This window comes from Typopeltis vanoorti, chromosome 3 (genome assembly GCF_054136105.1).
Source record: "Typopeltis vanoorti isolate ZY-2024b chromosome 3, IOZ_Tvanoo_1.0, whole genome shotgun sequence".
NCBI lineage: Eukaryota > Metazoa > Arthropoda > Arachnida > Uropygi > Thelyphonidae > Typopeltis > Typopeltis vanoorti.
In genome coordinates, this window is record NC_143551.1 from 61,969,479 (window position 1) to 61,993,482 (window position 24,004).

General features: G+C 36.4%; 1 protein-coding gene across 1 annotated transcript in view; it reads left to right on the forward strand.

Moving 5' to 3' along the window:
- The window catches only part of LOC150108197 (BAI1-associated protein 3-like), a 709,720-nt gene that overhangs the window by 214,898 nt on the left and 470,818 nt on the right, over positions 1–24,004 (forward strand). Inside the window, exons 5-6 of the mRNA XM_090390426.1 lie at positions 7,056–7,223; positions 21,007–21,073. Coding sequence (XP_090246552.1) covers positions 7,056–7,223; positions 21,007–21,073 — 235 coding nt within the window. The remainder of the gene's footprint in view (positions 1–7,055; positions 7,224–21,006; positions 21,074–24,004) is intronic.

The window sequence follows — 24,004 nt, forward strand, 5'->3', positions numbered from 1 at the left end:
ATAGTCATCGCTGAAGACTCACTCCAGCTATTATTTACACAGCTCTTATCATACTTTCATTTTTAAATTCTGCTGGCAGTGAATTTATGACTGCCTTTGGTAATACATTCCACTTATTAATCACTCTCTAAGCAAAAAATATAGTCCTTGCTAACTACACAACTCTTACTCAACTTCCAGGGTTGAAACCTTATTCTCTCCTGTCATATATGTCATGAATCGAAAAAAAGTCTTCTGCATTACTTCTTTAAAATCCTTTTAGTAAATTATATGTTTCTTTGTAATCTGAACTTTGTATTCCACACATCTTCAGTCTGTTATCATAGGAAACATTCAACAAGCTTGTCACCATTTTGGTCACTCACCTCTGGATTCTCTCTCTCTCTGCTATTTTCTCATCCCAAGACACCCGTGTAACCAATCTTTGCACATACAGTTACATTTCCTTTGCATTCCCGATTTATAGCATCAACTGACCATTCCATACCTCCAAACACTGTCCTACTTTCCTGCTGAATTTACATTCTTTAATGATACCTCCTCCATAGTATCCTGCCTTTCTTGAAAGTACAGTATTCTTCCAGTACTTTTCATTGTAACCATGCCCCTTTCATCAACCAAATATCAATGATGCCTATAATTTTTATCTAAGTTGAATTAATCAATTTCACCAGCTCCTCACATCTATTCCTGATACCTTAGTATACAGGAACCTGAAATATCCCCTTGGATTTGAAGGTATTCCCATCTTTTAATAAGTTCCATTTACATTTTGAGACCTAAGAAATTACATATAACATTCTTCAGTTATTCCCATTTTCACAATCACTTATCTCAAAGTTGCTTGCAGTGCTCACCTGTTTCCAGCATAACAGCTGTAGTTTCTCTCAATTTGCACATCAATTCTATCTCTAACCAGCACTATCCCCCAAACATCCAACTCCAAATCCATTTAAATGCAAGCTACCTTTCATATATAAATCCTTCACAATCAAATTCATTTTCTACATCTATGAGTAATACACCATTCTCTTATCTGTATCGACTCAATTACTATAACAGCTTCTCAGTTCATTCCCTTCGCATAATGGTAACAACAAAGTATTTTAACTTAGTCTTTCACTCTTCCTTTCACTTCTTCCAGTAATACTTTCCTCTCTGTCTCATTCCATACTTGTTACCTTTCAGATCATATCAGCTCTTTCACTTTCCTTCTTTACATTCTAATAGCATCACTTGTGTCTTTAATCTTAGCTCCAGAAAACTACAGTTTTTCACACTCTCATGAAGCACATCCCTAATCATAGAATCATCATAAATACAGTCTATGAACTCTACATTTCTCACGCTTTCATACTCACCCTTTCTTTTCTCATTCAATCAGTCTCTTTTTTTTCTCTTCTTTCTCCTTTCTTTTTCTTCTCTGCCATACCACTCACCAGATGCTTCAATTCACTTGAGTTCACATTTTATCTTGTGAAATACTGCATAAATGTTCTGTTTCTTTCATTACGGCCACTTCTCGATTCTCACTTTTTATATTTTACTGTTATGTTGTCTTTCTTTCAACTCACTCTCTCACACATCCTTTGTATTATGTTCATCTTCATTCACTCCTGAATCTGCATTCCTGTCTGCACTCATTTTTGCACCTCTTATCACTAACATGCCACCGTGCCATCTTGCTTTCATTTTTTAAAATATTTCCAACATGCTATTTCATCATGCCAATCTTCTATTAATGCATGTGCACACACTATATGTAACAAAATTATGTACAGTACGATGAACTTCCTAAATAGTCTTAGCCACCATCACTGCTTTGTTCTGTCTTGGCACCATTCATTTGTAGTTTTTAAGACACACACACACACACACACACACACACATACTGAAAATATACACAAGCTAATCATTCACAAAACACAACAAAAAACAAAACCTTCTCATATTCAATCTGCAGTAAAAAAATAAAGCACTATAACAGTCCTGATTTACACTCACACATAGACCTACACCTTTTATGGTGTAAGCATTCGGAACCAAAATCCTACGGAATAGGTTGGTTACTCCTTATTCCTGGAGGTATCCTATGTCTGTAGAAGCGTGTGCTGGTTTGCCTGCTTGCGGGAGGAAAAACCCCAGATAAACTGGGGAGAAAAATCATGCAATCTACGCCCAAGACCAGCTAACTTGGCTATGTCTGAGAAAGATCCTAAGCTCCTCACGTCAGTAATGGGAATCGAACGCAGGACACTCCTTTTCCAGGCATATTGTTGCGGAGCGCGTAACCACTCGGCTATAGTGACAACCGCGTGGTCACTATAACAGTACAGTATCAAAAATATTTTCTGAGTACAATACTTTAAACTACTGAAATAGTCTATAATGTCAGTAGTGATCATCATCATTGTTTATTCATGTATGATTTAGGAAAATATATAGAAATATTCATATCACAAATTAATATTACCCATATTAAATGAAAGTGAGCCAGGTTGCTCCGTTTTGTGCCGAATGGTAAATGTCAGGAGGTGGTTCATGTGTCTCATCTTCAGAAAGAAGTTTACTTATGTATTACCAAAGCTATTTTCTTGGTCTTCCTCGGTGTCCATAAGTTGGGCTGTAGAGAGCAGGAGCACTAATCATAAGTGAAGGCAGATGTATAAGTTGGTGTCCCAACCACCTCAACAGACTTTTCTGAATTGTTACTATTAGGGGTCTTTGCTAGTTTTTTTTCCAAGAATAACAGTATTAAGAATGTGATCTTGTCACGTGTATCCTAGTATGGATCAAAGGCATGTTTGGGAACTATGTATAAATATGACTTGACTAGCAGTTGTGTACAGACAAATTTTGCCATATTTGTGGTGATAAAATTGGGTTTCCAGATATTAGTTAGCGTTTTACGAAATTGAAGAGCTTTGTGCTTTCTTTACACTATGTCAGGTAGAGTATCAATGTAGGAATGAAGGCTCTAAAAATCATTTACTTCTTCAAGAATATGGCCATTTAGCCTAATATTTCTTTCTATTCTGTTCTTTAAGACTGTAATTTTACTGCTGTTTACTACCAATTTGATGAGTGCATCCTTTTACATAAATTATCTAGGTGGATTTGTGCAGTTTGAATGTTAATTATTCAGCACATCATCATTTGCAAAGCAGATAGTGTTTATGTGGGTTTGTCCTGTGATCCTTGCAGAGTTATTCCATACCTATTTTCTGTGAGTCTGAATATATAATCAAGGTAATAATAAAAAGATATGGTGCAAGAGAGTCTCCTTTAGTGAAGAAATCCAGTAGAAATAGGAAACTCTCCAGTGGAAATAGAAAAGTAGGAAATTATTGCAGACAATCATAGAAGAAAACAGTTCATTTCATAATGGTATCACTAGTGTCTGTTTGAAATTCTGTTATCATCATCAAATTCCTACCATGTAACCTCAAGGGGTGTACAGGATATGATAGTACTACATGAAAAATTTACATCATTACTAACTTCCTATCTACAATTTTCCTCCAAATCAGTCTGTTACTTGTCAAGACTCCAACATTATCACATCTTATTACTTAAATAAAAGAGCCAATAGGCTTCAGCGATGTAACATTACTTAAATTAAGGGGATATTAAATCCCACATTATTTCAAAGTTGAATAAGAAACTCAAAGATCGGAATCAAAGAGTTTCATGCCGAATATAGTAAACTATAAAAATTTCAGTGGATTGTAGCATAAGTTAAAGCACATAGTTCAACACTAGGGCAACTCGTTGCAAAAGTGGGTAAAGTTCTGATCACTATTCTTAGTATTACCCATAATGTAAAACACATCTCCTAGGAGATGTATGATGGTATACATTATGGTGGAAGGTTACTACCCAGACCAGTTGCAACCCTTATTGAGGTATTTTTAAGTAAAGACCTCTCTAAAAATTAGGCGATTCCCAGACCACTCCCTACGAGCAACCGGAGGATGTCCAACTCAGCATTGTTCCACTCAGTGACAGGCTCACCCCGTCACCAAGAAGAACTTCTCAGCATTGGCTCTACCCAGTGGCAGGCTCACCCCGCCACCAGACAGAGCCATAATCTCAGCGGTGGCCCTACTCAGAGACAAGCAAAAGCCTACCCTCAAGCAGAGCCTCTCATATATCCAGTATCCACCAGTCATCAGTGAGTAGGTAGACCAGGTAATACTGAGGTTATACCGAAAAGAACTTATATAATTATATACTTTGCTATACGAGTTGTCAAAAATGGTGCACCCATAAATTACTTAAATAAAAGAGCCAATAGGCTTCACTTCGGCGATGTAACATTATTTAAATTAAGGGGATATTAAATCCTACATTATTTCAAAGCTGAATAAGAAACCCAAATATCGGAATCAAAGAGTTTCATGCCGAATATAGTAAACTAAAAATTTCGGCGGATTGTAGTGTAAGCTAAAGCACATAGTCCAACACTTTTAGCTTACGCTACAATCTGCTGAAATTTTTATAGTTTAGTATATTCGGCATGAAACTCTTTGATTCCGATATTTGGGTTTGTTATTCATCTTTGAAATAATGTGGGATTTAATATCCCTTAATTTAAATAATGTTACATTGCCGAAGTGAAGCCTATTGGCTCTTTTATTTAAGTAATTTATGGGTGCACCTTTTGTGACAACTCGTATAGCAAAGTATATAATTATATAAGTTCTTTTCTCTGAAACCTCAGTATTACCTGGTCTACCTACTCACTGATGAGGAGTGGATACTGCATATATGAGAGGCTCTGCTTTGGGGTAAGCTTTTGCTTGTCTCTGAGTAGGACCACCACTGAGATTATGGCTCTGTCGGGTGGTGGGGTGAGCCTGCCACTGGGTAGAGCCAACAGGCCCACCGCGTCACCGACGGGGTGGGCCTGTCACTGAGTGGAACACTTCTGAGTTGGGTGATCTTTCAGGATCGTCTAATTTTTAGAGAGGTCTTTACTTAAAATCACCTCAATAAGGGTTGAAACCGGTCTGGGTAGTGACCTTCCACCATAATGTATAACATCATATATCTCCTAGGAGATGTGTTTTACATTATAGATAATACTAAGAATAGTGATCAGAACTTTACCCACCTGTGCAGCGAGTTGCCCTAGTGTTGAACTATGTGCTTTAGTTTACACTATAATGCGCCGAAATTTTTATAGTTTACTATATTCGGCATGAAACTCTTTGATTCCGATCTTTGAGTTTCTTATTCAACTTTGAAATAATGTGGGATTTAATATCCCCTTAATTTAAATAAATCACATTTTATATTTCTATCATCTAAGGCACTTTGTACTATATCAATCCACCTATATCTTGGTCTTCTTCTGGATCATTTTCCTGCCAACCTGGCAGAGAACACTTGTTTTGCTAATCTTTCCTCGCACATTCTGTTTAAGTGACCACACAACCTGAGATTAGCTCTGCTAATGCATTCCTGGATGCTGACAATGTCAAGTTCTTTCCTAATATCCTCGTTTTTAATATGATATTGCCATTGATGCCATCTGTTCACGCCTATAATCTTTCTCAGGACTCTCATATCTGCAGTCTCTAGTCTTTGGTCAAGTGTTTTACTTCTGACCCAGCTCTCAGATCCATAAGTTAAAACTGGTTTGAACACTGTCTTGTATACAGCTAATTTAGTGTTCCGACTAATTTCTCTTATTCCATGTGAATTTTTTCATTTAACTTCCTACCATACCAGCTTTGTTGATTCTGTTGTTGATTTCCATATTTAATTTACCGTCTTCACTAAAAAGTTCTGTTATTATACCCTTGAAAATAATAAAATAATAATTCTTTCTTTATTTTTTGCTTTTAGTTATGATAAAGATATTTGATCATAGAATAATTTTGACTTTCCAGTTGTGATACAATATGGGTAAAATGTTACCAATTCATTGTTGCTGTGCTAGATAATATATTGAGAATTTATCATTATCATAAATTTATTATTATTATAAGGATAAATTTTTGTTAACACAAAAATATTTCTGGTGGTAAGGCTTATACATTGACTGTCTGTAACGGTATTAAGGAAATTAACAATGCATACTATATATTAATTAGAAAAAAATTAATTAATACTTCCAATATTTTGCTTTTCAATGTAGCTCTGATAATAATGCCCTCACCACTGAACTTGGACATGTTCGCAACACCTTCTTAGCCAATAGCAATCCCCACCAAATCCAAAGAATATTAAAATCCCAAAACCACAATCTTTGCCTCCTCCTCCAGAACAGCAACTACATCAAATCTGTTACTATCCCATATATCCAAGGCACATCTGAAAAACTGACACAAATTCAAAATAAAAATTCAACCTCTTATAGTCCGTATTAAAAAAAAAACTGGCATCCCTTGTTTGCTTCCTAAAAAATCATCTGCAGTCCTTAGGCCTGCTGGGCATCTACTAGGTTCCTTGGAGTTGTAAGTGGCCCTATTATGGCCAAATAGGCAGGATAGCCAACATCAGAATCACCGAACACAAAGACTACATCCAGTTCCACTACTGCAGCCATTCAGGGCTTGCACTAGGACTTGAACACCCACCACAAGATCCGATGGAAAGAAAACCACCTTACTCCACAGGAGCAAGTTCAAATATGGAAAACTTTTCCTGGAATCTGCCTCAGCCTTATGCAACTATCTGAACCTCAATAAATTTAGTTTTTATGAAACTGCCTCAAATCTGGGAAGGAACTCATCCTGAGAACTTTAACCCAACAGCTATGAATATCCATCTCAGCCCACTAAGGGGCAATGTTTAATACTTCAGGACCTGCCTTTATTGTTTCTGCTTCAGTCATACTTACCTTATGTAGTGTCTACATGCACACATCAATTTGTTCTTTGTTCCCTGATGATGGCAGTTTGGCTTTGCTGAAATATTGCAAGTATTAATTAAAAGCTTTTCTAATTAATATATAGTATATATTGTTAATTTCTGTAAAAAATGCTGTAGTTTTTTATAAATTCTGTCAGCAAGTACTGTCACTTTTTTTCTTGTTTATTTTTTAGTGGGAGGAGTTATATGTGGAAGTTCTGTACACAATTAAGCACAAGTTGGGTGCTAGTAGCAGTGGTTATGCAGCTTATGCAGATGATCTCTATGCTTATGCTCAAAAAGCATTTTGCATGAGTTCTGAAAGCCATCGTCGACTATTAGCCATTGCACAAGAAGAAAAAGTAAGAAACAGCTTTTCTCAGTTATATATATAGTATATATTGCATGTAGAATGCATTTCCTGTAATGAGTCTCGTGACACCATGAAATATTCAGATCATAACAATAATAATGTGTGTGAACTACTTGTAATAAATATTTATAGCCAAAAAAAAAATTTTTTTTTTGAATGCATTTATTAGCAATAATGCTCTTTGAGGCCTTAGGTTGAATCTTTTTTTTTTTTAAATGTGTTTCCCACCCAAAAATCTTGTAGACTTATGGTACATTAGTACCATGGGTGGACTAAGGATTTTTATTAATTTTTATATTTTTTAAAATTAATGTTTTTACTTGGTCCAGAAACCTCACTTTAAAGATACCAAACATAGAACTTTTTTCAGCCAGTTGAGCCTCCAATGAACAGGTTGCTGGTCTCACAGCTTCCTGGTTTATGCTTATTCCCAGGCCCACACTGTACAATGCAAGTGTGCAAAACCAAATCTGACAGAATAAGGTAGTTAATCCTTATTCCCATAGTGTCCTTTATTTATATATTGCATGTGTTTCTTCTGACTGGTTTGTTGGTTTTTGCAGGATGAAAAATTCTGCTACCTCTATATGAAACCTGCTAACATGCCATCAGATGAAAATATCTGATAAAGGTTCTTTGCATCCTACATGGGATTCAAACCCAGGTCTTTTCAACCAAAGGGCATGGTCGAAACCAACTGAGCTATGAAGGCTCTGATCTCATTCCATGTAATGAAATCCCCCACCTGAGGACAATCCAAACATCCATGCCCACAGTAGCTCAAATCTGCAGCCTGTTGGTTAGAGAGCAGATATGCCAACCACTTAGCCAACCAGCATCCTATGTGAAGAACATCTGTTTGTTTATTACTTTTTAACATATTTCATGACATGCACCCCATGGACTCTGAGAACTCATCACAGAGCCACTCTGTATTACACAACAGTATATGATCCACCGTCCATCATTTACACTACATTAGCATGTCCATTAGTACATTTTAATGACCTCACCAAGAGCAATCTTGTCAGAAGGTCCTCTGAGTCTGGATTTACTACACTGTTGGGCCTATATGTACCTTTGAGATTATTATGATTGGCAAATTGCTGATGGACAGTTAATTCTTTGCATTAAGCATGTAAGATGCATGCATTCAAATGTACATAGTGCAATAGAGAGTTTGTTATAAATGTCATGCTCTGCCCTATACCACCTGAGCAGGTGAGATTGTTTCTTCTATCATTTAGTGATATCTCTTGATTAGCTGCATTTGTCACTTAAACCTCTTATGTAGCAGAATGGACTCTGCAGTACATTGAAAAGGAGAAATCCTGCTATTGCTAGTTAAAAAAAAATGATATTTGATTGAATTTCTTTACTTTGATATTCAGAGCACTGGATAGAAATAACATTGCATCCACACCTCTCACTAGCATTTCAATGCTTTAATAAAATAATTAGATATTCAATCCCCCCATTAGTCTCTAGCAGTTTATAGTTGATTGGTTGTTAGTTGCCATAGAGGTCATCTGGCATACCATGCAGCTGAGGCATTCCAGGAAGCATTTGTACTGGCCCAAACTTATCAGTTCCATCACTGCACTAAAGCAGCTTCTCTAATCCCAAAGTAGCATTATACTCACTTTGAACACCAACCTGATCAACCCAGTCTTAAGTACATGTCCCAGAGATGCAGATCAACCTTGGCCATGCAGGCTAAAGAGAATTCCAAACAGTTTTTTCAATATGTTGCAAGTAAAAGGAAAAATGTTAATGGTAGAATGATCTTAAAAAATGCTGAGGGTAGGGAGGTAACCGAATCAGTTGATATAGTGGAATTACTGAGTGAGCACTTTGCAAGAGTATATCATCCAGGTGGTGACATTACAGGAATGGAAGAACCAACAGCTTATACTGGAATTGTGATGAATGAAGTAGAGGTAACTAGTCTATTACAGAACCTCAATGTCAATACATCTGTGGGATTGGATGGTATACCAGCTCATGTCGTACGTGAAGTGGCTAAAGAATTGTCAGTGCCCTTGACCATTTTGTTTAATTTGAGCCTCGGGTCTGGGTCAGTCCCAAGAGGGTGGAAAGAGGAGAAAATAGTTCCGCTGCATAAAGGTGGTTCCAAGTCTGCTGTTGAAAATTACCGGCCAATCAGCATAACAGGAATCATCATCAAGGTCTTGGAGAAAATAGTCAAGAGGAAAATACAAGATTGGATAGAGGAAAATGGGATACTGTATCGGGGACAGCATGGTTTTGTGAAGGGTAGGTCATGCCTCAGTAACTTGCTCACATATTATAACACAGTGACGGCTGAACTGGATAAGGGTAATGGGTTTACAGTGATTCTACTGGACCTTGCTAAGGCCTTTGAGGATACCACATAGAATTCTAATCAGTAAATTGCAGCATATGGGGATGGATATAGGGTTGGTGAGATGGATAGGAGGGTAGTTGACGGAGAGATATCAGAGAGTGGTTTATTCAGGAGTAGAGTCCACAAGACAGCCTGTGACTAGTGGTGTGCCACAAGGATCTGTTCTTGACCACTGCTGTTTAATTTGTTTGTTAATGATATAGGAAAGGATCTGAGAGGAACAGTTCATTTGTTTTAAAAAACGTTTAATTTTCTTGACCAAAAAGCTCTGGAAAAACTTTTATTGGGATTGTACTGATCAAGTGTATATAATAAACAACTAAGTTATACCAACTAATTTCACCAACTAAGTCTGTTGCAATCAGACTTAGTTGGTTTTGCAAACACATTGCAAAAGTGGCCAAATCAGCTCATCAAATCACTTGGTTGCTGAAGAATACATTGACAAGCAGAGACAAGCAGTTATTGTTCCTCTGTATCAAGCCATGATAAGACCCCATCTCGACTACTGTGCCCAGATTTGGTCACCTAGGTTTCTTCTTGATGGGGAGGAGGTGGAGAGGATCCAGAGGCGAGTGACCAAGATGATAGCAGGTCTGTGGAATGAACCTTATGAGAACAGGTTGAGGATTTGTGGGTTGCAAAAATTGGTTGATAGGTGGAGGAGGGGAGATATGATTGAGACATTCAAATTACTGAAGGGTTTCTATAAAATTAATTCAGAAGATATTTTTGAGAACAGGGCTGGTTGTGGGAGGACTAGGGGACATCCATGGAAACTGGGCAAAAGTGTGGTTAGTAAAGGTGTTAGAGCTGGGTTCTTTACTTTTAGAGTGGTGAATGAGTGGAATGCGCTCCCAGAGTCTGTGGTGACAGTGAATGAGTTTAAGGCGAGGCATGATAAATACTGTATGAATGTCGAATAGTTGTGATGAATATGATTTGGGGCCTCCCTCGATGAGTCTAAGGACTTCCTGGAGTTGCCCGTAATAATAATAATAATAATATACATTATTGAATAGGGGCTGTTCACCTGGAAACTGCTGTGAATTTAGGTTTTTCATCCACAGTATGGTATATATCCACAAATCACACTCTCTCTCTCTCTGTCAGATTTTTAATGACTGATGGAAGCACTCTAGACTATAGGAAATGACCTGATGACATATTATTGCATATTTTAAGGAAAATATTTCAGAGATTTAATCGCAACTTTAAGATATGTGATTAACAAGAGCCTTGCAATGGTGGGCCAGTTCCAAAGCAGAGGAAGGAGAAAAAAATTGTTCTACTTCACAAGGGAATGAGGATTGGCTGAAGCTTCATGTAGATGAAATCAGTGTAGCTGAAGTGTGGTTAAAAGTTAAAGAGGATTGGGATCCAGATTAGAAAACAGCAGAATTGTTTCTGATGGTTAGCATAGGCTTGTTAAGTGGAAGTCATATAGTAGCAGTAATCTGTTTATGTATTACAACAGGATTTACAAATGTATTGGATAAAGAAGATATGTATACAATAGTATATTTAGATTTTGCCAAGCTTTTTATAGATATCCACATCACAAGTTGGTAAGTGAATTGGGACAGATGAAAATTTAGGTAATAGATATTAGATAGATGTCTAATTTTGCATCATCTACAAACAACAGATGTTGTTGTTTTATTGGAGGATTTAAATACACTGTCTGTGTTGACAGATGAATAGGGCTGCCATTGTTGTGTCATGTGAATAGAGTGATTGATGCTGTGGATATGAGGAGTAAATGAGCAACAGAGTTAGTGGTCATTATAGGAACAAATGATTTGATTGGACAGAAGAAGAAGAAGAATGTGAAGCTAATATCAGGAAGTTATTGAGAGTGTGAAAGAGAATAGTGTTGTAGCAGAGGCATTCTGTGTTACTAAACTCCAGGGCTTTTTTTCAGCCGGAACGGTCCGGAAAAGTTTACCGAAACGCGTTTCGGCTGAAAAAAATGCCCTGCTAAACTCTAATAATAATGACAGGCAAGAATCAAGAATGGTATGCTGTTGGAGCCATGTGAAGAGAAAGGGATGCAGTTTGATAATATGTGAGATCCATTTGAGGATGGATGGAATTGTATTTTAAGTGATGGGCTGCATTTAAATGGATATGGTTGTTAGTCAGCTGCAGACTGTTGCTAGAAGGTGTAATAAATAATGCAAACAAGAGATAGAAGAGGTGATGTGAAATAGTAGGAGAGTGGAGCAGGTGAAACTGAACTGCTTGTGAATGGAAAGAGTAATAGTAACAGTAATTTTTCCTGTGATTGGCCACATGAGTTTGTTAAATTAGAGGTCATGTTTTATCAATCAGCTTATTTACTACAACAAAAGCTTTTGATAGATTGCCACATGAAGGTAACTAAATTGGAACAGATGAAATTAGATATTAGATTAGTGAGTTGACTAGGTATCATTAAGTTGTGTATGGGGTGTAGTATGCAACAAGAGGCATGTTACTGGAAATGTGCTGCAGGGATCTGTTTGAAACCATTACTGTTAAATTTGCTATGTTATTGATATTTTGACAATTTTAATTACAGATATGCAGCTGTAGTTAAACAGCTGTGGGAGGTGTAGAGGCTGTGGCTTTACAAGAAGATCTTTAGTAGACTGTATGAGTGAGCAAACAAGTGGAGCTAGCAGTTTAATGTTGCAAATGTAAGGTTCTGAAATTTGGCAGACAATGATAAGAAGGAACCTTGATTTGACATGTAAAGGAAAATAATTTATTGTGCTCCAGTGTATAAGGCATATGGATTATTGTGCACAGATTTGGTCACCTGGTTTTCATGGAGATGAGGATATATTAGAAAGAGTCCAGATATGATTGACTAAGGTGGTTTCCAGTCTGTGGAATGTGGCTTACATAGGAAGTGGAAGGATATATAAGTTGGTAAGAGGTAGTCATTACAGAGTAGCCAGAATGAGATTTTTCATAGAATTTAGGGAGACATGGGTGGAACAAGAAGCCATCCCAAGAAGCTATACAAGAAAGATGTGAGCAAGCAAGTGAGGAGAAGGTTCTTTGTATGGAGAATGGTTGATAAGTGAAATGTACTTAAAAGGGTGGTGAGTGTGTAAATGGTGAATGACTTCTTTAAGTAATGATTTGAAGGTTGGGTATGGTATGTTAACTCATTTGGATGACTTTCTTTAAGAGATGTCAAGACACAAATACTATTCCAAACTAAGATTTTGACATAAATTAAAGATACCAAGAAATTACATACTTGGTTTAATCCTTTATCCAAGTGTAAAACAAAGTTTGCACCTGAAGTATTTTCAGGACTGAGGAAACTCGTACATAGAAGCTAATGACTTCACATCACTTGCCTTAGTATCCCATAATGCAAAGCACATATCCTTGCAGACATGTATAATGCTATGCATTATGGGAAGGGTCACTACCCAGATAGGTTGAAACTGGTTGAAGGATAGCAAGGAGAAAATTTTTTATGATGATAGAGAGTGCTCAATGAGAGTGTGACTAAATGTTGTTTCTCAGGTGTGAAAATTAATAATATTAATGAAGCTTTTTGGATAAAATTAATTTCTTTATCTGCCATTAATGACTTGAAAGGTGAAAAATATTGTATAAGAGAAGATGTAAAAGAGTTATTGGAAGAAGGCTAAGGAGGAGGAGAGGTCATTTCAGATGAGTCAGTGGGTATATGCAGAAGGAATAGTGTGTAATTTGTAGACCTATGGAGTGAATTTGACAGATATAATGCTGATGGATTGCACTTAAACGGATTCAGAGTTATGTGTCTCCAGAAAGCTTTATTCACTGGGAGCATGAAAGTTTAGAGTTAGGGAAACTAAAGCTATTGGGGTGGATGTAGGTGAGTATGGCACAGATAAGGTGCACGATTAAGAAGAAAATGACGAAAAATTGGGAGAATCTAGACTCTTAAGTGCAAAAATCAAATGAGATAGTCAGTAGAAGGTGTAAAGGTGGTTTGGAGGCATAATTGGATACAACCATTTATGCATACTAATACTAAAAATGTCAGGAATAAGAGGAAAGAGGTTTTTTTTTTCATTTTTGGCAAAGTTGCACCTTTTGGCCATGGCACAACTTTGCCAAAAGTTTTGAACATTAGTGAGATTTTGCTTACAGCAAATGATGTAATTATAAAATGTAAAGGATAGAGTATTTTTGGTAGAGGTTAGAGAAAATAGAGCATGGGGGAGAGATGATGAAATGCTGATAGCAGATGAAATGCAATCCTAAAGAGTAAGAGATTAGAAATACAGGCATGTAGATGCAATTCATTTGAAGCAATCTAATGCGAGATAGAGGCCAACAGGACAAAATATACAGTTAGTGGCTGCCACAGGCTAGGGGTGAAAGGAAGGGTTTAATGTGGAAGACATGCATCAGTAGACCACAAATCAGTAATTTTATGGAGGAATTTTCAACTAGGGACATAGATTGGGAGTATGCATGATCAAATAAACTGGAAGGAAATTTAATTTATTCATCTGCTGTGGGAACATTACTCGAAAAAAACAGCATGTGATGGAGAGGACTTGAGGTCTGAGAGTGCTGAATCTGGTCATATGATCAGATCTGTTTATAACCAGGATATGTGGTTTTAACTTAGGAGGTTGCCAGATATGGAATTTTCAGTTAAAAGAAAAGGTATATAGGAAACAACATGGCAGGTTATTATGACATGCTTAGGAGGTAGCTTGAAGTAATACTATATCACAAGAATCTGCAAAGTAAAGATGTTAGCAGTGCATGGGAGATGGTCATGCGATATCTAAAGGAAGAAATATCAGAATGTATATCCAAGGTCAGGTGGATAAAGCAGGTAGGAATTAGATGAATGAATAATATCATTAAGCAGGAGCTGCAAGAAAAGAAAATGTTGTGAAGGGTGTATAAGGAGAAAGATAAGATCAGTAAGTTCATAAGCATGGTAAGGAAGGCAAAATCAGATTCTTAGAAGAAATTAGCTGAGAAAGTCAAAGGGTTCTTTCATCCAAAGAGTTCTTTCACTAAGTAGGAAGTAAAAGGAAGAATGATAGAAGAATAACTGATGATAGCAGCAAGGTGACGACAAAAGCAGACAAAATAGTTGAGTTATTGAGTGACCACTTTGCAAGGGTATATCATTCAACTCAGAATTATTGCTGCGATAGTTGCAACAGGAATTGATGCAGAGATACCTCAAATTTAGAATACAGGCTGATGAATCGGAAGTACATAGTATTTGCAGAATGTCAGTACAGCTGCAGCCATGGAACTGGATAGGAAATCAGCTCATGTATTATGAGAATGTGTATAGGAATTAGTATTGTCTCTGACTTGGCTGTTTAACTAAACATTCAGCTCTGGTAACTTTCAAGAGAGTGAAGGAGGGCAAAATAAATCCATTGCATAAGGAGGCTCCAAGGCTGCAGTAGCAAATTATTGACCAGTATATTGGGGTACTCATAAAGGTTATTGGAATTGTTGGGGGGGGGGTCTATGGCTGTCGGTTGGCCAAGTGGTTAGTGTGTCCACTCTCTAGCCAAGAGGCTGTGGGTTCCATTGCTGTGGGTTTGTGGGCATAGATGTTTGTGATTGTCCTGCAAATGTTGTGTGGAAAGGGAGATCTGTGACTCTACCACTTATTCTAGCAGAAGACATCATTGCCAAAACCGTGTGAAGTATGGCAGTGACCATAGTGTCTACGAACGTCGTCATCATCATCATGCGTATCAAGGAATTAGGACTAGCATGGCCTGTTCCGGCCTTAGAAGTCATTGTTGAATTGTTTAAGAGGAAGTCCTGGTTTTCTTTTTCCTAATGGCTTGTACTTTAAGGCTTGTTTTGGTAATCATGGAACCCTGTAACCCCTAGAGAGCGTGTCCCCTGGGTGGCAGATAGGGGAGCCCACCGTGAGTGTGTGTGTGTGGTGGGGTGGTCCCAATATACTGAATAAGGACTTGTGGACCAACAGGGCAATCATCTTGATTGTAAGGGAAGCGGCACTCCCATGGACCCCTAGCTGAATCTATCCTCTCCTTCTGCTACTTTGATGAAGATCCACTTACTTTAATCTTTCCTATAAGGCCTTATCAGCCAACTCTTCTTATTTTATGACCCTTATGCTATTAGAGTACTCGAAGGCCATGGGGTCTTTTCATTTCTGGCCTTACAACTATGCCTCTCTATATACCTTACTATAATTCTTCTATAATCTACTCTTTCCCCCCTTCAATATACCCTATTCCTCCTATGGGTTTAAATTTGGAAGAAGGCTAGTTCAGAAGCCTTAAGGTAGCAGCCCTACCATTGATCTATTCCATCGTCAGGCTAGTCCTCTGACATGGAGAACATAATTCTACTAGTCTACGGACGTCAAATGTGAAAAAAAAATGAAATGAAATAAAAAATATGGCAGTAGGATGGTTTAATGAACATTAGGTCATATCAGTAATTTACTAATTTTTTTTATAATAGAATGATAACTGCTGAATTGTACAAAGGCATTTAGTAGGATACTACATGGGACTCTCTTATGTAAATTAGAACAAAAGGAGAGATAGATATAAAGTTAGCGATATAGATAGGGTGGCTGATGAACTAGTGACAAGGTTTTGCAAGACTTTGTGCTTGGACTGCTTCTGTTTAATTTGTACATAAATGATTTGAAGGGAAACATTCAATTGTTTTATGATGCCAAATCGGGTAGCTTAACAGTTAATTAAGGTAAAAGAGAGACCTCAGAATGATTTAAATAGACTGGTAGAATGGGCAAAAGATAATGGATGACAGTTTAATGTAGAAAAGTGTAAAGTTATGCATTTTGTGATGAAAAGATTACAAGTTGCATACCACATTGATGGAAATGTACTCCTTGAAATTGATGAAGCTAGGAATTTGGGGGTGTTTTGTTGAATAGGGATTTGAAGCCCTAAGGCCATACTGCAAAGATGGCCAAGGTATCTCATAGGACTACTTGTTTATTGAAGAACACACTAAGAAGCAGAGATAAAAAAAGTTATCATTATCCTATAGCAATATCTTCTTCCATTACATCCCCTGGTGGCAATATTTTTAGCAATGTTCAGCAATGCAAACCCTAAACTTCAAATCTTTGTTTTCCATTACTCCCAACTCTCTCATCTCCTTTGGTTCTTTCAAAATATCTTCATTAATTGCATATTCTGCATCCCATCTTTGTTGCTAATTAAATTTCAAGCCCTTTGTGACATTGAGCTGGTAGCTGAACTAACTGCCCAATCATATAATCTTTTTTAAATCTTCCTGCAAGGCCACATCTGTTCTATTCCTCATAATTCTTCCCATCTTTGCATCATCTGCAAACAGCTGCATATCAACAGTTACACCTGCCTCAATATCATTGACTTGTAATGATATAATACAATGATTATAATAGTTGAAAACAGATTCTGTGGCACATCACTAGTGACCTTCCTCTTTTGAGAGATTACTCCCACATATCAACACACTGATACCCATTTGGCATCCAATAACCTCTCCATTTCACTAATCTGTTATCCAACCTCATCTGTTCCAGTTTAGTTACCAGCTTCCTTCTCATTTCACAGTCTATCAAAGGCCCTCAAAAAATTCACGTATACATGTGTATTCATCTCCTTCCAATGAATTTGCACTTGGTTGTAGTACATAAGCAGATTGCTAAAAGATGATCTTCCTTTACCAGACCTATGCTAAATGGCCCATCTCCTACCAATTCACTCTCTTCACTTTCACACAAACATTTGTGAATTTCTGCAATTAGTGTATTCTACAAATATTTCCATGGCAGATGTTCATCCGAAATAACATCAATAATTCCTCACTCAGTACTAAGCCCATAGAAACACATACAGCTGTCACCCAACATCCTTTCACAGTATACATTGAAACCCACAGAACAAGTTTCTTTTCCTCCTCCTTCATTTCCACTACTGCTGTACTGTGGGAGAGTCTCTCCCCCATGTATTTCCCAAGGAATACAATATACAGACTTTTAAATCAAATGTAAACAAGTTTCTCCTTTCTCAACCCACTACCCATATACAGTACTAATGTACTATAGGTTGATCAATCAATCTCTCGTCTATGGGCCCAACATAAAAAATAAAATAAAAATAATGATCACACTTCTCTTACTGAATAAGCCAGTTTGCTGATGCATTTCTTTGTTTCTGCCATATTCTCTAGTCTGTAGCAGCATCTAATCTCTGCATCATACCATGATGCATCAAAATTGTTGCTGCTATTTCCCCTCTTGCATCTCAACCCTGTGTGGGCATAATTCTCCTATTGTGATCGATGGCACCCCCTCTTCTTGTTCTTCCTAACCTAATAAAAAACATTGTGCCCTTCTATTTCTATTCCAGTCAAGATATCATCCTCACCTGACTATCTTTCATTTATTCCAACTGTTTTCTAGCTAATAAACTTAATGAGCACAACAATATACTCTTAACATTTGTAAATAAACATAGCAATTGATTTCTTGGTCTATAACTGGTTCTACCCATGCCACCCCAATCCTTGTCTTGTCCATGCTTTTCTGCTCACTCACCTTTACAACCCCTTATCCTATGGTTCCACAAAAATTCATCAAAAACTGTTCACTGAAAAACAGTTTACTGAATGGCAATTCATCAAATGACAGTTCATCAAAAAAGCAATTCATTGAATAAACAATTAATCAAACGACAGTTTAATAAATGGCAATTCATTGAATAACATTTCATCGAAAAGCAATTCATTGAATAAACAATTAACTGAACGACACTTTAACAAATTCCAATTCATCGAAAAAGCAATTTATTGAATAAACAATTCGTCCAATGACAGTTTATCACATGACAATTCATCACAAATGTAATTGATTGAAAAAATAGTTCACTGATAATTTTTTTTGATGAATTCTTTCATAATTCACCGAAAGAGGAATTTTCTTGAAAACTATTGTTTTAAAGTGTACATTATGAATACCTAACATCACCTAAGATGTAGGCAACATATGTAGGTGGTCATCGAGATGTTATAATTATTTGTTGTTTATTTACAACATCATCCTGTAAGTGTATCTGCTTCTTCATTGTGTAGATAGCGATTTATCTCTAGACAAAAAAAGTTCGTTCTACCTATTTTTTTCACAACAATATGGTCAGATTGAAATCAAAACTGATAAATTTTAATATAGATCTTTAACTATAAAATTTCATTAAATTTCATCCAGCCAGAGCAGAATTATTAATACCATTTTGAAACTTCTTTGCCAAAATTTTTAATAAAAGTGATCCTATTGGGACTAAACTGAACCACACAGACTTCTTGTGTGTTTTACAAATTCTGCGGTTTGCGCATATTCCACTAAGTCAGAGAGTTATTGCAATATAAAACGTCGACATGTTGTTCTTTTGTAGCCCCGAATATAGTTGAACTGAAAACTGGAACAGATTAACAAATTTTTGTAAAAGGTTCAAATACCAAATCAGAGTAAAATTCATCCAATATGACTGGTATGGGTGTGGACATCACATACTAATACTACTGTTTACTACTAATAATAATGGAGCCATCATAGTTCCGTCAGGATAAACGAAGCCCTTTAGTTGGAAAGACCAGAGTTCGAATCATGTGCATGATGCAAAGAATTTTTATCAGTCTTCTTCAACTGAAGATGAGTCATCTGGTCTCATATGGAGATGGCCAGATTTTACTCCCAGAAACTTGGGCATTTCATCCTGCAAACTGGTCTCTGTGAACACACATAACTATGGACAAAAAACACTTACTGGAAAGGGAAAACAATGGAAATCATTTTGTTCTCTAATTATTCCCTAGTCAAATAACATTGCTACCCCACCAACTATTTGGTTGAAGAAAGAGAAGGAGGAATAATAATCATAATAATAATTAAGAGATTTTTACAAAGTCTTTTCCAGATTGCGTAAAACACAAAATACATGAAATGCATACTGACTGAAAGGAATATCCCTCAAAAAAAAAAAAAAAAAAGCCATACACGTCTACATAACACACATATAAAGGGAATATCATGCTAAGCTTCAATTACATCACAAGTTAATCCATTAACAACAGCAGTTCATTTTGATAAATACACTTCACTTCACATGTCTTTTAATTCATTTTTCAATGAACTGTTTATTTGATGACTTGTAGTTTTGGCAAATTGTGATTTTTCGATGAACTGTTGGTTTTAGATTAATTGGGGATTTTTATGAACTGTTTTTTGATCAATGTTTATTCAATTAATTGTTTCAATAAATTGCCTTTTGGTAAATTGTTGTTCGAAAAATTGTCTTTTGATGAATTCTTTTCAATGAATTTTCTTGATACCTTATCCTATATATATCTCTCCAGAGGTCAACCACTCTACATGTACATTTATGCATATTTCTATGTTATAATTGGAACATGTTAGATGACTAGTACATATTCTGAACAGAAATTGAACAGATCCTTGCCTTCCTTATTAACCGTTCTCTTTTATTCATATTTTTGTTGAACATTTCTTAATAGCTCCTTGTCTGGATCATAGACACAAAATAGTCACTTTGTCCAATTTTGCATTCTGAAATTTTTTTCACTTCACTCTACTTGAATTTGGCTCCCATTCAAGGAATTTGTTTATGTTTGATGTTGAATATACTATAACCCCCCCCCCCTCGTCCTCCATTTCTCTGATTTCAGTTATTAATATTACAACTTACTTTCATTTAGTTAAAGATTACTGTGTGAGGTGTACTCTAAATGCTGCATTATACTTGTGACATTCTCCAGCAACACATTCCAACCATCCACCACTGTCAATGCACAAAACCCACTCCTCACATAAATGTTGACCAGTAGTGGCTTGTCCATAAGGGCTGCTGGGATGCATTGAATGCAGCCCTGCAGCCCTTATGGATGAGCCACCACTGCTGTTGACTATACCCAGTATGCATCTTCCATGGTTGGTTTTTTTTTTTTTCCCTTCTACCTTTTCAAAAATCTTTCCAATATCTATCAATCTGGTAAGCGTCTCTCAATAAGTTATGCATCTCAATCATATTATTCCTAATTTTCAATTATTGTTATCTTTTCTGAGAAAATCTGGACATCCACTGTCAGAAGAAATGTATTTTTAATCAGATTATGCAATTGTGTAAGGAGAAGAAAATCTATGATTAAATGTCAAACTAATTATTCTAAATGTGTAGCAATGTAAATATGATTCAGTTGCATAAAGTAGTCAATCCTTTTGGGTATTTTATTTGCAGTGGTTACAGTTCATATTATGTGTAAAAAACAGTCTGATTAATCTAATCATGTTAGTAATTTATTTTTTATATTTTCACATTTTTACTTTTAGCCACCAATACCTGTTTTGCATGTAACAGTGGTAGAAGCACAGGGTCTTGAAGCGAAAGATCCTAATGGTTAGTATGGATTTTTTTTATTTTTAAAATACTACAAGTTAATTATTTCTCTGTTTATTTTTTTGAGGATTTTATAATTCCTTGAGAATCTAATTCATAAGAATTTAAACATGTATGGGAAAAATTGTTAAATTTTAGTCTGTAGATGTTTTATTGGGCATCACAATGAACTCATTAAAAGGCTATTAAAATTAAGGGGATGTTTTAAAGAGGTGGGATTAATATCTCCTTAATTTTGATAATGTTTATATCGCCAAAATGAAACCTATTGGCTCTTTATATTTAAGTCATTAAAAGGCTTTTGTTGTTGTTGTAATGCTGTTATAAAAATATATTATACAGTAGTATATATGAAATGATATTCTTATTTACATTCATATTATACTACTATTGCATCTGCAAATAAATTTGTACTTTAAGTAGCTTCATTATTGCTGTGTAATTAAATCTATCTATGCACAGTAAAAATATTTGAAGTTCACAGGGTATATTACATGTCCAGTTCATTCTGCAAAACTGCATCTATTTTTGCTGGCAGTAACTTCACTCCCCTCAAATATTACCTTTCCCAATTACACACACTTCAACTCCTTTTTTTTTGGCTCAGGAGGGGTGTCTGTGCATGTCTTAATTCTGACATACTATGCCAGAGAGCATCTAACTTAGAACCACCCAACTTTGATTTTTTTTGGCTGAAAATCTCTCTGCTCTGTTCAGTGAAAATTCGTTTGTTGTCCATATATATGATATATTGTCTATATTATGATAATATGCAAGGGAATTATCAGCTCTTCTGACCAAGCTGTTTAATTTAAGCCTCAGTAGTTGGAAGGTGCCAATGGAGTGGAAAGAGGGCAAAATAGTCCCATTGCATAAAGGAGGCTCCAAGATGGAAGTAGCAAATTATGGGCCAATCCGCATCTCAGGAAGGGGGTTAGGGTATTGGAAAAATTGATGGACAGAATTCAGGACTGGGTGGATAGGAATATGATACTGTATAAGCAACAACATAGTTTTGTGAAGGGTAGATCTTGCCTTAGCAATTTGCTTACTTTTTATAGTCAAGTGACAATGAAATTGGATAAGGGAAATGGCTACTCAGTTATATTAATAGACTTTATGAAAGCATTTGACAAGATTTCACAAAAAACTCTATCATAATAATAACTTTAGTTTAATTCTTTATCCAAGTAAGCAAACAAAGTTTGCACCTGAAGTATCTTCAGGACTGAAGCAACCCATGGTAAAGGTGGACAAAGCTCTCATCACTCCTTGTCTTAGTATCTCCCATAATGCAAAGCACATCTCCTTGTGGAGACCTGATTTGCTAACCTTTCCTTACCCATTCTATTTAAGTTTTCATACCACCTCTGCTCATTCATTCTTGAATGCTAACAATATCAAACTCCTTTCTAATATCTTCATTTTTAATATGATTCTGCTATTGATGCCATCTGTTCATTTCCTTATGTTTCTCAGAACTCTCATATCTATGGTCTCTAGTCTTTGATCAAGTGGTTTATTTCTAACCCAACTGTCATTTCGATAAGATTAGTAAGATATCACCTGTTTTGGTCTTTTTTGCTTCAGTAATGCCAATGACATCCACATGGTACTTTTCCAGTTCTTTTGCAAGTTTGATTTACTCTCCATTAATACTTCTTATATTGATGGTTCCTATCTTCAGTTCTTCTGACTTTGGGTTTATTCTTCTTCTTCTAGATTCTGAGTTAGAGTTTGTTTCAGTAATTGACTTTTCACTGCTTACTGGGGTTCTCATGAAAACAGTGTGGTCTTGTTTAACCAGGCCAGCCAGCATAAAATCTCATCATTGAACCATCATATGCATTTGTGGTTAAGCCAATTGAGAATACTCTTTGTCCACCTAAGTCTCAACTTGCCAGCCCATTCTTGTTCGTTTAGTACCTAGTAGACTTACTAATGGGGTGCACCATATAAAGGTGAGGATAGGACATTTGGTAAGAAGTGCCAGTCAGTTTTCTGCAGTGAAGCAAATAACCAAGGTGCCTCTAATTAGGGGGAAAGTGACCATGCAGTCTTGACTTTGGAGATTGCAAAATATCAGGAATATTCTGTCAAGAAGGGGTATATGTGAACTACAAGGCAGGTGACAAGCTTAGAAGGAAGCTTGGAGCTATGCATAGCATAAAGCCCTGCAAAGGAAGGATGTTAGTAGTGCATAAGAGATAGTTAAGGTGCATCTAAAGAAAGCAATATTAAATTGTATACCTAAGGTTAGGAAGGGTAAATCAGGTAGGAGTTAGTTGGATGATTAGTATCATGAAGCATGAGCTGCAAAAAAAAAGAAATTCTTGTGGAGTGTATATAAGGAGAAAGGTGACCAGCAAGCTCATGAACAGAACAAGGATCAATATGAGAGGTCACCAGCATGGTAAGGAAGGAAGGCAAAATCAGATCATGAAAAGAAACTAGCTGAGAAGGCTAAAGGAATTCCCAAAGAGTTCTTTCATTACATGGCAAGTAAGAGGAAGAATGACAATGGAAGAATAATCTTAACGAATGCTTATGGTGTTGTCACCATAAGCATTCATGTTGTCACCATAATGAATGCTTATGGTGACAACATGACAAAACCAGTAACTGAGTCACCACTTTGCAAGGGGTATATCATACAAGTGAGGTTAATGCTGTGATATATCTGATATAGACTGATGTGGGAACAGAGGTAAATGAATTGGAAGTTCTTAGAGTATTGCAGAATCTCAATGCAAATACAGCTGCATGATTAGATGGTATATCAGTACATGTTTTGCGAGAAGGTGTGGCAATACCTCTTACTGGGCTCTTTAACTAAAGTGTCAGTTCTGGTAGAGTTTCAAGGGAATGGAATAGGACAAAATAATTCCCTTTCTTAAGGGAGGTTCTAAGACTGTAGCAACAAAGTATAGA